Genomic DNA, 14,743 nt, shown 5'->3' with positions numbered 1-14,743 from the left:
TAAGGCTTCAAAATGTGCGCTTTATGGATCCAGGATTCATTCCGTAATATATTTTCGCGTAATATATTTATTTTATTTTCTTAGGACAAAGTCAGTCAACGATTAGAGAAACGCTGAACGCTGACAGCTGATTAGAATTCATTTCATGCATATAAGTTACTGTAGCCGTAACGTCTATACAGCGTCTACACGTGTCTGTACGTGCGTTGCGCGTCCTGTACGTCATCGATGTGTATGTACATACGTCAGGCAGCAACATATCGATGTACGATGATGATGATGATGATGGGATGCACGACGCTACGCTGGTAGTCTTGATGCAAATTTTATGATGTTACTAACTGGTCTCGCAGGGAAAAATCGACAATCGGCATCGACATTCTGTTTCTGTTGAGGGGGAAAAATATTCGTAGAATGTGTGGTTAGCCATAGCCAGGTCTTCCCAGTTCTCATATTATTGTTTCTTTTTTCTATTTTTGTTATTTGCCTATTATTATTTTCCTTTTTAAAAGCTCACCCCCCCCCCAAAAAAAAAAAAACCATACATTCTGCAGAAATCTTACCTTCGATAATATTTTCCTTCTAAATTTTCTAAATTCTTCTAAATTTTCTTCTAAAATGGTTTTTTTTTGGAAAAACCGCTGTTTTCGTCATCTTGGCCCTAGTTGTCTTATCATTATTTGTCTTTTTTTCTTGTTTAACATTATTATTTGCCCTTATCGGCTGAACTTTCGCCAGATCGCCCCGAAAAAAAGGCGATCTTTCCGAGAAAAAAAAAACATATTTTAGGGGGCATCTTTTTTTCTAAAACAAATTATGTGTTTTTGTTTCTGGAGGAACGACTTTTTTCCCCAATTTGCCCCTCTTTATTCATATTAATGTTTCTTTTCGTTTTTTATTGTTACGTTTATTATTAATTTTATTTTTATTAGTTTATTTTTTACTTAATTACTTTACTCAATTTTTCGAGAACAAAAAGACACATTTCTCGTAGAATTTTTATCTTTTAATTTTCCTTTATTCTTTTTTAACCTAAATTCCTTGCTTTTCCGTGTATTACTGTATTTTTTTTGCTCGGTGCTCTTTCGCGTAGAATTGCGTGTATTGTCAAAGTCATCTTTTATCTTGGTCTTTTGAGGTACGATTTAGAAGTTATTCATTTTATTATTTTTATTTATTATTAATTTATTCATTTTACTTGAGTAGTTTATTTATTCACTTCAAAAAAAATCCACAAATAAATTACACTCAAATGTAAATAAATAACTAAAGCATAAATAAGTCATAAATTTTGCCATGTTTACGAATTTGTTTATTCGACCGTCCTTACCAATTTATTTACTAAATTTGTATATAAGACATTAGCTCTCCTGTTACTTCTCGGGCATCCGCTATGATCTTCTGGAAATTTCCTTCTGGTGTTTTAAACACACGCTGAACGCTGCGTCTGTATTAATCCCCGCCCGTCGCATCATCTACAATTTATAGAGCGATTAGAGCGTTCGGATAACTTTTATCAATATCGAAAAGTCGTTTCGACGGTTCGTTTTTTCCCGAACATTCGAACGAGGGCAATGATCTTCTTTCTTTAACATATTGACGATATGTAGATGTGCGTGCGTTTTTAATTTTCGGACGAAATGCGATCATCATCGTGGGATTTTTGATCTCATGCGTACGGTACGGTCAGACGTATTGTTTCGGCTCGTCGGTGCGCCGTACGCCGTATTGTCTCCCCAGATGACAGTATTTTCACATTAACTCTGTTCTTCTCGTTTTTTTCGTAGATTATCCCTGTCATTTTTCTCGTAGGGACTTCCCTCATTTTTCTCGTATAACTATGAAAACGATTGCGTGCGTACGTATGTACGTAATTACAGACTTTTTTTGAGCATCTCGATGGACACGATCCAGATGTAGGACATGTTTTTGTTATTGTGCTAATGGCTTATTTCTTTTCGGGACCTATAACATTTATTCTTATGGAGATAATTTTGCGAAGAGTCTGATTTTTCCCCTGACATTTAAAAAATCTTCGTACAGTTGACTTTAGTTTTTTTTTAAAATGAATTTTGAAGGATAAGGTCCTGATTTACTCCAGAAATCGTTTATTTATCCATCCATTGTCTCTTAGTTTTCAGAATGAACTCTTGATGCTCCCAAAAACACCTTTCATCCAGTTTAGAACCTCTTAAATTTCTAAAAAAAATTATTTACATGATTACAGCGCTATAGTGGTAGAGTTGATTTACTTCTAACTTTTTTTTCCCGAACAATTCCCATCAGTGGTTATTGCAACTCGCAAAAGACGAATAAATTAAGAATACTAACTTTAAATTATTTAAATCTCTATGAGCGAGAAAACGAGAATAAATTGAGACAAAGTATGGTTTTCGAAAGCAATTTCTGCGAAATTTCCAAAATAAATTCGATACATATTATCAGTGAAAAGTTTCTCGTCATAATGTATTTATCTACAGCATACATTATCGTTTCCCTATCCAGAATTTCAGAGAAACATTGCATAGATTTTTTCCAAAAAAAAAGGAAGAAAAAAAGAAACGATTGAACGAAAACGTAAAGTGAGCAAAAATGTGTGTTCGTCGTTTTTTGTTTTTTTCTTTTCGGTGTTAGCGTTTTTCAAACAGGGTTACGTCGGATTTTTGCAGATTTGCACCAGATTTTTACGGGCTGAGTTTTCTCTGCACTTATTATTAATTAAATAATTGTTTATTTCTTCTTCTTGCTTGTTATGTTGAAAGTTGGGTTCAAAAATCTGGAGTAACTTTTCTGAATTTTATTCTTTTCCCATAATTCCTCATCTCTTTATTTCTATTTAATTTTTAATATTAATTTTTAATTTAGTAATTTTTTTGAAACAACTTCTATTATTTTTAAATATTTTTTGAGCAATAAACGAGTATATGTTGTAGAAATTCGTCGTCTAATAATATTATTTTCGTTATAAGTTCGAAGATACACAAAAATTGATTGAATTGATCAAGTTATTTTAGTTTTTTTTTTATTTTTTGTCATGAAATTTCCATTCGATCCTTTTCTCTTACCTCACAGTTCGCTGTGAATCCACAAAATCCACAGCATCGCACGGCAGAGTAATGATGAACGGCAGTGTGTAGTAGTAGTGTGTTTGTACATCTGCTCGGTGCTCAACAGAGTCATCAACCCCTTCCACCACCGCCAACACCGACACCGACAGCGACAGCGCCTAACCTCGTTACGGTCAGGTCATTCAAACCACACACACACACAGCACCGATGTGGTCCCACCGATCGCTACCTATACGCACACGTACTCGATTTCGATATATTTACCTTACGTTGTTGTGTTTGTCGCAGCGTATTTGTATACCGTGTACTTTTTTTTTTTCGAAGCGCGATCATATTGAGGTCACATCGAACGTATATGTGTAACCTCATCTCATGTAAGATACATGTTGTTGACCCAGATTCATGTCTCAATGGCTACCAACAAAGTTTTTGACAATTTCTATTTGTCAGATTTCATTTCCGTTTCTATTCTTCATTGGAGTACTTTATTGAGGAATTTTCCGGGAATTTTCCGGAATTTTGACTAGAATTTTTGATAATTTCTATTAATTAGAATTCTAGAAAATTTTTTATTAAGTTTCTTTTCGCTTCCATTCCTGCTTCACTAGTGTACTTTACTGAGGGAATTTTTCGGGAATTTTCTGGATTTCGGACTAGAATTTTCGACAGTTTCTATTGACTAGAATTTTGACAAATTTCTAATAGGTTTCATTTCCGTTTCCACTGTTGCTTTATTGGAGTACTTTACTGACGAATTTTCCGGGAATTTTCGGGATTTTCTACTAGAATTTTTGGCAGTTTCTATTGATTAGAATTCTGGAAAAATTTCTACTAGGTTTCATTTCCTTTTCCATTCCTGCTTCGTTGTGATACTTCACTGACGAATTTTTACGGAATTTTGACAATTTTTAACTAGAAGTTTTGATATAGGTTGACAATTTCTATTAGATTTCATTTCCGTTCCCGATCTTATTTCATAAAAAAACAACTTCATTTATAAATTCTCATAGAATTTTTGGGATTTCTAATTCATTTCTATTAGAACCAGAATTCATTTCTATTAGGTCCTATTTTCTTTTCCATTCTTGCTTCACTGGGATGATTTAGTGATGACTTTTCACTGGAATTCGTGGGATTTTCACCATCTACCATAATTTATCCATGTGATTTATCCTAATCCTTCACTTTTTTGAATTTTATCCTTTATTTATCCTTATTTTCCCCGATTTTCAGCCTATGGTAGAAGGCCGATGGCGTTCTAACGAAGCTGGTTACGATCGTTACGCCTATCCGCAGAATTCACCGTATACTACTGATCCGCATCTTTACAGGTAAGATCCTTATATATAAGAATACTTCACTTTTTTCATTTTTTTTCGGTCGGTTTTCCTCCTGTAAGAAAAGGTTATTTTATATGACTTTTCGGGAAAATAGTCTGGAATAAATATAATAGAAAATTTTGGATTATTGATCCACTAAATTTAATTTTTAATTTAAATTTAATTTTTTAATCCAATTTTTTAAAATTTTATCTTTAATTATTGACGTATTGAAAGAAAGAAAAATATTAAAGGAAATTAAGTACAAGTATAGAACAAATAGTAAAGTTTTCTGTGCACTGATACAATATTCCGATAAATTTCGACAGTAACTCGCTTTTTACACTGAAATCGTACGGAACTGAGGACCTCACTTTCAACTGTAAGATAAGTATCGCTACTAGTTCCTTTAGAGAATTTTTATGAGAATTTTATCTCCTTTTAGACGATTTAACAATCATCTACCCTTCGAAAATTAAGGAATAATCCCTTAGGTCATGAAAATTGTCGCAAATTTCTATTCCTTGGGCACATTTTTTTTATTCCGGGATTTTTTATTCAGTGATTTTTTATTGCTTTTCACATCTACTTAGAAGAATATTTCCCTTTTAAGGTACGTAACAGCGCTCTTATGTTCACCTCTTTTGAAAGGGTCCTTTATCTCTTCTAGAAGAGTCCCTTCAATTTTTTCTTCTTCTCCATCAATTTTTTTCCTCGTTCTAAATGTTAATTGAAGTGTAATGTAGGAAAATTATAAAATTGAAGAAAAATTTTCGGAATAATTAGCATAGAATTTTAACGAGTTAGTGATTCTAACGAGGGCTGAACATCTGTGATTGTTACTGCCGATTGTTAATGAGATTCCATTGAAAAAGTTGCATGAAACGAAGCAAGCAATTATCAAATTGCGAGGATCTTCCAAGGATCAGGTTTCGGCTTATCTGCTCACGTTTTACCTCACACAGCACATTGTAGATTTCAATGCTTCTTTCCCTGGGTTCTTCTTCTTTCTTTTCTTTTTTCATTCCTTTTTTTGATTTTTCCCGCATATTCTACCGCATCCGTAAATACTAGCTATGTGTATGTTTGTTGTAACTTGAGATCTCCATCCAAGAACGGTTGTCACTCAAAATCTCTCTCAATTTCCTCTGTCCTTGTAAAAGGTTTCCTAGGCTTCTACTAAGAGCGCTTTATAAATTTTTCTATAGGAAATTGTTATTGGGAGTTGCATAATTGGAAAATTGAAAATAAAAATTGAATAGGAAATTTTTTAGTATATTAGTTGTAGTGTAGAGAGTAGTAGTTATATCATATTTTATCTTATTTATACATATTTAGTATTATCTTTATTGCTGTACGGGATCATATTAATAATAAATATGAATAGTTTATCCTCAATAGTCTTTCTTTTCGTTATGGTTCTCGTTTCCTATCCAGGGTTGTAATGTCTGGAATATCGAGGTATGAAGTTTGGAAGCAAAATCTTACTGTGAAACTCCAGCATCGAATCAGAGATGATGAAAACAAACATTTGACGCAACCAATCAATTCATCATATCATCCCGGAATGAATTAAATGAATTGGAGTGCGGAATACGAAATTCTTTTGAAAGATTTTTCGACGATTGACTTTTGAAACGTAAAGAAAAGAGAAAAAAAGAAAAAAAAGAGCCGATTGAAAGGGTTAAATATTTGAAATTTTTTTTTCCTTTAAACAAACGAAGTCCATGTATCAACAAAAATTTTAACAAATCTATTCATAAACAAATGATTTTCTCGAAGAATTTTCCCATAGCAATTTCTCATCATTAAAGTGATACTTGATGATTTTTTGATGATCCGTTATAGTGTACATAGGGTGTAACAATATGTATTGCATAGTTTTAAATTACCTCAAATATTTAGAAGAATTTTTAATTTCTTAATTTTTGATAATTATTATAACTCGTTTAAGAAGAAATACTGTTGCAGCTTAAATCGGAGAAATATCAAAGATTTTTAATGATAGATCTTTTTTAAAATGATTTTTAATAATGTGCACAGGTCAGGGACCTTAAGCATCTAAGGGCAAAAACAAAATTTTACCGAAACATTTCGAAACGATTGTAAAACATCCATAAATTCATTGTACAGTTGAAGTAGCCATGTTTTTTTCTCAAAAATTTTCAACTTTTTGGAGCTAAAAATTAGTGCCAAGATATGAATTTGATTCGTTTCTGGATGTATGTCTAGGTTCTATATTTTATTCCGTTCACTATAGTAGGAAATTTTCCCCGAAATAATTCTATCTGCTAAACTATCATCACATTCTGTTGTTGTGGCTACGTGTAGGTGCAGAATTGTGCCTGAAACAGCCGTAAACATTGTTATCTAGCCATGGAATGTCGGAATGTCTCATAAACTCATCACAGATTACTATACTGAGGAACATTTCTGTGGAAATTTTCGATTTTTATTTTACGTCACCGTTTTCGTTGTCTAGAGAAAAGATCACATCACGTACAGAATTTTGGAGCAAGCTTCATTCGTTAGATTTTAAAGTTTCGATACCTTTTTTGTGTTCTGAAGAGCGTTTCAGGAATTTCTTTCAGTTTCAGGAGAAAAAGTAGCTGTTAGAATACTGGAAGCTAACACGGTATTTCGAAGAGTCGTGTTCTTTCGATTTATTCCATTTCATTTCTATTTTTTATTATATATTTATTAATTTTTCATATATTATTATAGATTATTATTCTTTATTTTATTTTTTGTTTGTTTTCTCTTTTTTTTTGCTCGGTTTTCTTTTGAAATTTCCCTCGATTAATTCTGTGACGCGGTGCTGCGGGGCAAAAAAAAAAAATCCATTTTTGTGATGACTCATCCCAGTTCATCTCTTCTTAACAACCACTGAAAGCTGCTAAAACGTTCATTTTTCCGGTTACCAGCTATATTCGGCTTATCTTAATATAATTTTTGTAATGTTGTACAAAATATAACTAAAGTGACTGTAAATAGTATATTCTTACAAATAACAAATAATATAATATGAATTCATTGTCTTTATAACCTTATTGCAATCAATAATTGATCAATATGAATATTAATGGAAATATTTAGCGAAACCCTGAATTCCAACGATAGAATAGACGGGTGAGAAAGTGCACGCAAAAATATGATTTTTCGCCAAGGAATTAGGGGTTTCTCTTGTTTATTTGTAAACATTCTAAGGATATCTACGGATTCGGATTCAGGTACTCATTGAATTTTTATTGAACGTTCAGCGAAATGAAAAAAAAGAACTAATTAGAATTCCCCAGGAAAACTCATCGCAGGAAGGAGAAGGGAATGAGCGAAAGCGATCATTAATATTAATTATTCGATTCTGTCATGGAATTATTGATTTTTTACGGTGAATTTTGTGGATGTTTCGGACACCGCTGTGTACCTGAAATCTGTTATATTCACATATTCTGGCCTCAGTCCTCCCTGGATAAAAAATTCGAGAAAAAAAAACAAAAAACAACAACAAATAAACACTACAGCCTTTTTTGGTGATCCCTCCTTAAAACTGGAACAGCTGTGTAATTGGTTGTGTGACAATTCCGTGAGGGGGGGGGGATTTTTTAAACCTTCCTTGGAATAAAAATGTAAAAATAATTTAAACTGAAATAATTCAATTCGGATTACAGGAAAGCGACGATTTCTATCATGTTGCTGCACATTTTTTGTTTGCTATTTGTAGAAAAAATTCGAAAAAAAAAAGAATCGATCGCAACGCACGGCTGGGTTCGTCTTGCTGTGAAAGATTTTGTATAAAATATCTCTATTTTTCTACACTATTTACCTCACTCTTCCTAAATATTTTCCAAATAAAATTCCTTCAAATATTTGACGAAACATCATTTTGTGTAAACGTAACTGCAATGAAATGTATTCATTTCATGTCAAAGGGCAAAAATACTGCACTTACCATTTATATTTGCATTGTACGGGGGCGGATTTTGCAGCGTTTGCAGGATTATTCGTTTAGATACGTTGTGCAGGAAACGGTATTCTTGTCTCCGTTGCAGCGTTTTTTTTCAGGAAATTTTATACCTCTGAAAACTTCCCACCTTCCCAAAAACTTCCCAAAAAAAAGTGCTCAAAGTTAGCTAGTGTTACTGTTATTTTATGTTATTTTAGAATTTAATTAGAATTTTTTCCTATAAATTTTCTTCTGGATTCCTTTTTTTTCGCGTATACAAATACGTAATACTTTCCTTCAAAAAAAAAAGAACTCAAATGTCTCTTTTGTGTTTTTTTTTGAAATTTCTAGCTAATTTCCCTCAATTTCTGTTTGTTTGCGCCATACGTAACACTTTTTTTTCGCTACACGCTGAATATCTCTTCTTTCGATTTTCCTGAAATTTCTGAAACGCAAAGGTTCCTGAGGTTTTCTACAGTGTTCAGTTAGAGAACCAGTGATGCAACACGATCTACATGTGAAAGTGAAAGAAAAGTCGAGGAAAATTAGGGGCGTGAGGAAAAAGAGGGAGACGAGGTTTTGTCGTTCGCACGTTGACGTTTGCTGACGTTTTCCTGATATTCTTCAGGCTGCCTCACGACTGACGGCGCGCCGCGTCCCCCCGCGGAAACACCGGTCCCGTCCGTTTTGTTGACACTTTCTATTGGCTTACATGTGTTGTGACGACGAGGTGACGAGTCTTAGTCTTCGACTCTGAGGCTTTGTTCATCTTAGAAAACCTTAGAATTTTTCCTCCTAGGTCCTAGTAGATTTTGATATCTTTCCCAAAGCAATTTTCCGCTAGATTTTGAGTGATTCTTTTATAAGCCCACTTCTCAATTAGTTTTTACGATTTCGGGGGTATTTCTTCCCGTTTCAACATCTTCTGTTTCCTGTTTCTGTTTCCCCTTAGTTTTTTTTCCTTTTTTCATCCAGGATTTTCTTTAAATGTCGACTGATTCTTTTATACATTCAATTCTCAATAAGTTACTAGGTTCCAGAGGCCTTTTTTGGGGTTGAAACGACTTTTTCTTCCGTTTCTTTTCCATCTTTTCTTCTTGCTGGGTCCAGAATTTTCTGGATTTTCTTTAGATGTCGACTAATTCTTTTACAAGCTTACCACTTGATCTCAAGTTAGTAGAGTTGTGGGCAATTCTAAAAAAATCTAAAGATCTTAAATCTTATCTTCTAAATCTAAAAAAAATCTTTCATTCGGGGATTTATGTTCGCGTTTCTTTTTTTAATTTCTTCCCTTTTTCCTTCTGCTGAATCCAGGAATTTATTCACGTGATTCTTTCATAAGCTCACCCCTCAATAAATCAATAATTTAATAGGTTTTTGGAGGGATTTATCAAAGGTGTTCAAACGAAGTTTTATTTGCGTTTTCTGCGCAATTTCTATAAGTTTCAGATGAGCCTATGATAAATATAATTTTTTTCTTAAATTTTCTGAAAATTTCCCTTTTGTATGGTGTCATTTAAGTTCTGTTCCATTTTATTACCGTTCAATTTTACCATTTCATTTTTCCAGGTACCGCTTGCCGCCAGGCCATCCACTTTGCCAACACTCACCTCATATGATGCTGAGAACAAGGCAATTTCCAGAGGTGAACTGATCATTCGTTGTGGTTTTGTTTGTTTGTTTTTTTCCTTTTTTTCCGTTTATTTTCAATCAAATCAATTATTATTTGGTTTTATTGTGAAAATTGAAACGAATTCATCTAAACGATTGTGAATGAACGATAGCGAACGTCATCGATTTGAAAAACTGGGGGGAGAGGGGATATATAATAATTCACAGGTCTATTCATTCGATCAATCAATCATTTGATCAATCCATCAATCGTCTGTCACCATTTATTTTCTGGGGATTTTCCCAGAAAATAAATGGTGACAGACCCGTTTTCCCCCCGTTTTCTTTAGTACCTTCCAGATCAGCTTCCAGATCAATTATGACTTTTAATTTTGTCACCAAAGTGAAACGAATTCAAGAATGATCGGTCATAACATCAAAATAAAAAAAATCAAAAGCAAAAAATATCATCGAAATATCCATCCGATCAATAATCAGTTCATTCGTCTAGTCATTAGCGCACACAATTCCGAGCATATTTTAATTTTTTATGCAATATTCATGGCTACCTCACAAATATTTTTGTGTCAATACAGGAATGGGACCTTAACTTAAACGGTAAATCTCTATTCTCTTTAAATTTCCACTCCCTCAGGATGCATTCGGACGAGAATTTCGCGCCCGATATCCAGAACTTTAGATTCACAACGGTTCACCCTTTTATCTCTACTGAAATTACTGGCTGCTAATTTTTTGTGCCAACAAATTTCATACAAAAGTTAAGAATTTTTTTCCCGCAAATTTTAATGGGTTATAATACGAACAGATTTTTTCAAAGATTTCAAGGGACAGTTTCAGATTCAGGGACAGTTTCACGAAGAAAAATGGGAAAAAAATTATGGAATCTTACTAAACCTGAAAAACACTCGAATACTGACTGGGACTAGGAGTGTCGATATCGCGTCAAGTGTTTTTGTGCTGAGACTCCGGCGGAGTCGGAACCCTCGATCCATTCGAGTTTGCCGCTTAGTCAAATAATATATTAAGTTAATTTTAAACTATTTTTTTCTGTCTTCAATTCATAGAATGCGAAATTAATGTGTAGATTTAATTTTTTTTCTTGTTTTTCTCCAGTTTACTGTATTCAGGTTTTTTTAAAGAAATATTGAGCAAAATCACATCCTTTGAATGTGAACATCGAGCACAATAAAACCAAAAACAAACAATAAACGTACAAAAACAAATTCAAAACTCTTTCTAGATCATAAATCATTAAAGTAAAAGCCACTGCAGTAAAAGTAATTAGTAAGAATAAGTAATAAAAATAATTAGTACGAAATTAGAAATGGAAGGTAATTAATAGCAGTACTGCGCTATTTTATATTTATTTTTCACTATTTATTAAAATAATTCGATTGTTACTATCGGGATAATTAGGACAGATTTTAACTCTTTTTCTTCTTTCCGTATAATGTTCTCATTTTCAAGTATGCATACGATTTCTTACGGTATTATGAAATCATAAAAAGTAAATTTGAAAGAATTTAAAATTTCCTACGTGCTTTCAGTGGAATATTTTCTATTTCCCCAAAGATGTCCTCACCTTCGATGACCCGTCAGTTCTTGATCTACGCATGTTTGTCACTCATTTCACTTCTTTTTTCTTTTTCTTCTTCTATTCTTTCCTTCTTCTACCCTTTCCATTCATTTTTATCCGTTTAATTATGTATTTATTTACTAAACAGCGAGAAATTTCTCGGAAATTCCACTTTACTCTCGAGTTTTCCTTTGCTAAGAAAAAAACTTGGAGTTTTTTCAACTCATTAGTTGAATTACTCTCCATAGGATCTAAAAATTTACAAAATAACATAAAATAACAGTAATACGAGCTAATTCCGAGTACTTTTTTTATTGGAGGAAAATTTCGAAGATCAAATAATTGAGCAAAAAAACCTGAAGAGGAATTTTTAGAGGGGAATTGAGCGCTGAGGGGGGAAAAAAGGGAAATACTTGTTGCTCTGTTGAAAACCTTCGTTCACAACAACTCGGGAAGAAATTTCAGCCAATCACACCGTTTTCCTCCAGTAGTTTTCCTCATCAATGTTTGAAGAGTTCTCCAGCGTTTCGTTGTTCGTTCGTCTCGATTTTTCTCCTCTCCCCGTTCTTTGATGACCCAGTTTGTGAAAAGTTCACTTGAAGAGAATTTTCCTCACATTGTTCCTTCACACTTGTCCTATCGTTCACCTTGGATTCGTTCAAGTGTGCGCCTATCCAACAGTTGAGTTTGTTTTGTAGTGTTTTACTCTATTTACTGCTCGCATTCGATGACATTGGACGAGTTTGTGTGGTGTGGAAAATCTTCTTCATTTCCCCTCGGCGTGTTCTTTCTAATTTTCTCTCCACCTTTTCTTATTTTCCTTCTTTATCTCTCTTTTTTCTTCTTTCCATTTTCTTCTTAACCATTCAAATATAAATTTATATATATATAATATAATACGCATAAATTTAGGATATAAATAATGTAATAATTGTAATCATATTTTTATTATATTTTTATAAATAATATGCTAATTCTGTTAAATCCGCCTTCATTCTTTTTTCTGGAATAAGTTCACAACTCTCTCTTACTCTCTTTTTCTCTCCTCTTCGCTCTGTCTTTTCTTCTTTTCTTTTCTCTCCTCTTCGGCCCCAAATTCTAACCTCCATGGTCCGTCCATCAGACTCTGCATAGAATTTTCTTTATTTTTTTTTTAAATTTTTCCTTGGAATTAGTTTACGAGCCTCTCTCACCCTCTTCTCCTTCTCCTTTCTCTTCCTTTATTTCCACCCCTCTTTGACCCCAAATTCCAACAACCATGGTCCGTCCGTCCGACTCTGCATGGAATTTTTTTATTCTTCCTATTTTTTCTTGGAGTAAGTTCACGAACCTCCCTCACCCTCCTCTTCTCCTCCTTTCTCTTCCCTTATTTCCTCTCCTCTTCGACCCCAAATTCCAATAACCATGGTCCGTCCATCCAATTCTGCACGGATCATTTGCCACCACCACCACCACCACGGCCGTCCACCTCCGAATGTGCCCGGATCAGCTGCAAAAACTCGTCCTAGCCGCCGTTTTTTTTTTCTTGTCGGTTGCTGCTTCCTCGCGCACACGACGGCTCCATTCATCCTCGACGTCTTCGTGTTTCCCAGCAATTAGCGCCGCCACGATGTTGCTAAGCAGACGCAGTGTACGGTCGGCGCGGATGGTAGGATGGATTATGTAGCTACTTCGGCGTATAGTTACGGAACCGGTTTCACCGATGACCTCTTCGAAATCAGTCACTGGGCTCGGCTCGGCGCTCGGCGGTTCACTCTACTATTGTACGAATAAATTTCACTTTAGCGAAAGGAAACTGGACAATTTTCACGCGATCGCCTGTTGCTGCGGCTTCGTTTCGAAGTATAAACTGTCTATAGATCGGAGTTCCCAGAGCTTTCCCAAGGAAATTTCTCTGTTTTCATATAATTTCCTGTCGGTTACTTCCTCATAATCTAATAAAACTTTCTCTATTCCTCATCATTTGCTTTCCGTTAGAGATATTCTTGCTCTTTGTTTTTGCCAAGCTTCGGAATTATTTTCAGGAATGAAAAAGAAGTAGGAAAATTTATTTTCAGGAGTTTCTCCTCATTTTTCTCCTCATTTTTCTTCCTGTCTTTTCTTGCTATCACTCGCATTTTAGTCTCTAATATTCCAGTTTTACAGCATTTTTCTCCGCACTTCATTCGGTTTCATTCATTTCAAATTATATTTCGAATAATAAAACCAACCACCAATTATTCAAGTATTCAGGAACATTGTAGACTGCAATTTGGTTTTTATGCTTAGTTTTAAAACTGGTTGCCGAAACTAATAGCGAAAAACTATGTGCGATAGGAATTCCAGCCCTCATCGTCCCTCATTGTCTGCTCACATTAGGAAATGTACGGGCGTAGATGGATCCAGTCATTTTTCTCCTGCTTCCATGCATTGCTTCTCATCATAATTCCTCACTAAACCTCCTGTATGTTCGAATTCATTTTTCATCTTCTCCTTTTCATACTGTAATTATAATTTTATTATAAATATATGCTGGTAGTATATCAAACTTGAAATTACAGTGAATACCAAGTCAATCAATAATTATAAAATTATTCGTACTGCATAGTTTTCATAAATCTTCTTCTTGGTATATGCGTTTTTTTCTGTTTTCTTTTTCTCTATTTTTTCCTTTTCGTTTTTTTTTCCGCTGCGGACTTTACAATTGCGATTTTTTTTCTTAAAAATCAATCCTAACCAAAAATATACAAACTAATTATTTTGCTTTAGAGCAGAGAACCAAAATCCACAAATATATTTTGAGCGAGTTTTTTTTTTCTTGGAGAAAAATCTTATTCTCCGTGTTATGGCTTCATTATTCTTATTATATGTGTCTTTTAGATTATTTCCAGTTCCCTTAGTTAGTAGCGACTTCATATATTCATTTTTGTTGATTTTTTTTTTATAAAACATGGATTAGATTAATATGTTTGCATCATTTTTTTTTTGGACATACTCTGGTATGAGACGTCTGTTACAGTTGCCAGTATACAATCTGGAAAATCTTTACTGTTACTCTTAAATACCAAGGAATTTTTCCAGTTACTTGTTTACTTTTACTTTTTTTACTTTTTGCTTTAGTTAGAGTTACTGAACTTCACAAAATTATCCAATTCTGATCCAATCCAATTATGAGGCAAATAGAACAGTTAATTATGTTTTAATTCGCAGAGTTATTCAATGAAA

At 33.8% G+C, this 14,743-nt stretch overlaps 1 protein-coding gene across 2 annotated transcripts in view; it reads left to right on the top strand.

Annotated features, from left to right (window-relative positions):
- RB195_012226 (uncharacterized protein) overlaps positions 1 to 14,743 on the top strand; it is a gene marked incomplete at both ends in the record, with an annotated part of 44,947 nt that overhangs the window by 24,835 nt on the left and 5,369 nt on the right. For both annotated transcript variants that reach the window (XM_064193989.1, XM_064193988.1), the window contains 2 exons: positions 4,303 to 4,400; positions 9,901 to 9,976. In XM_064193989.1, the coding sequence (XP_064051571.1) occupies positions 4,303 to 4,400; positions 9,901 to 9,976 (174 nt within the window). The remainder of the gene's footprint in view (positions 1 to 4,302; positions 4,401 to 9,900; positions 9,977 to 14,743) is intronic.

This window comes from Necator americanus, chromosome III, assembly GCF_031761385.1.
Source record: "Necator americanus strain Aroian chromosome III, whole genome shotgun sequence".
In the NCBI taxonomy this organism is placed as follows: Eukaryota; Metazoa; Nematoda; class Chromadorea; order Rhabditida; family Ancylostomatidae; genus Necator; species Necator americanus.
Note: the sequence above shows the minus strand (reverse complement) of the source record. Positions and strands in the feature narration are given on the sequence as shown.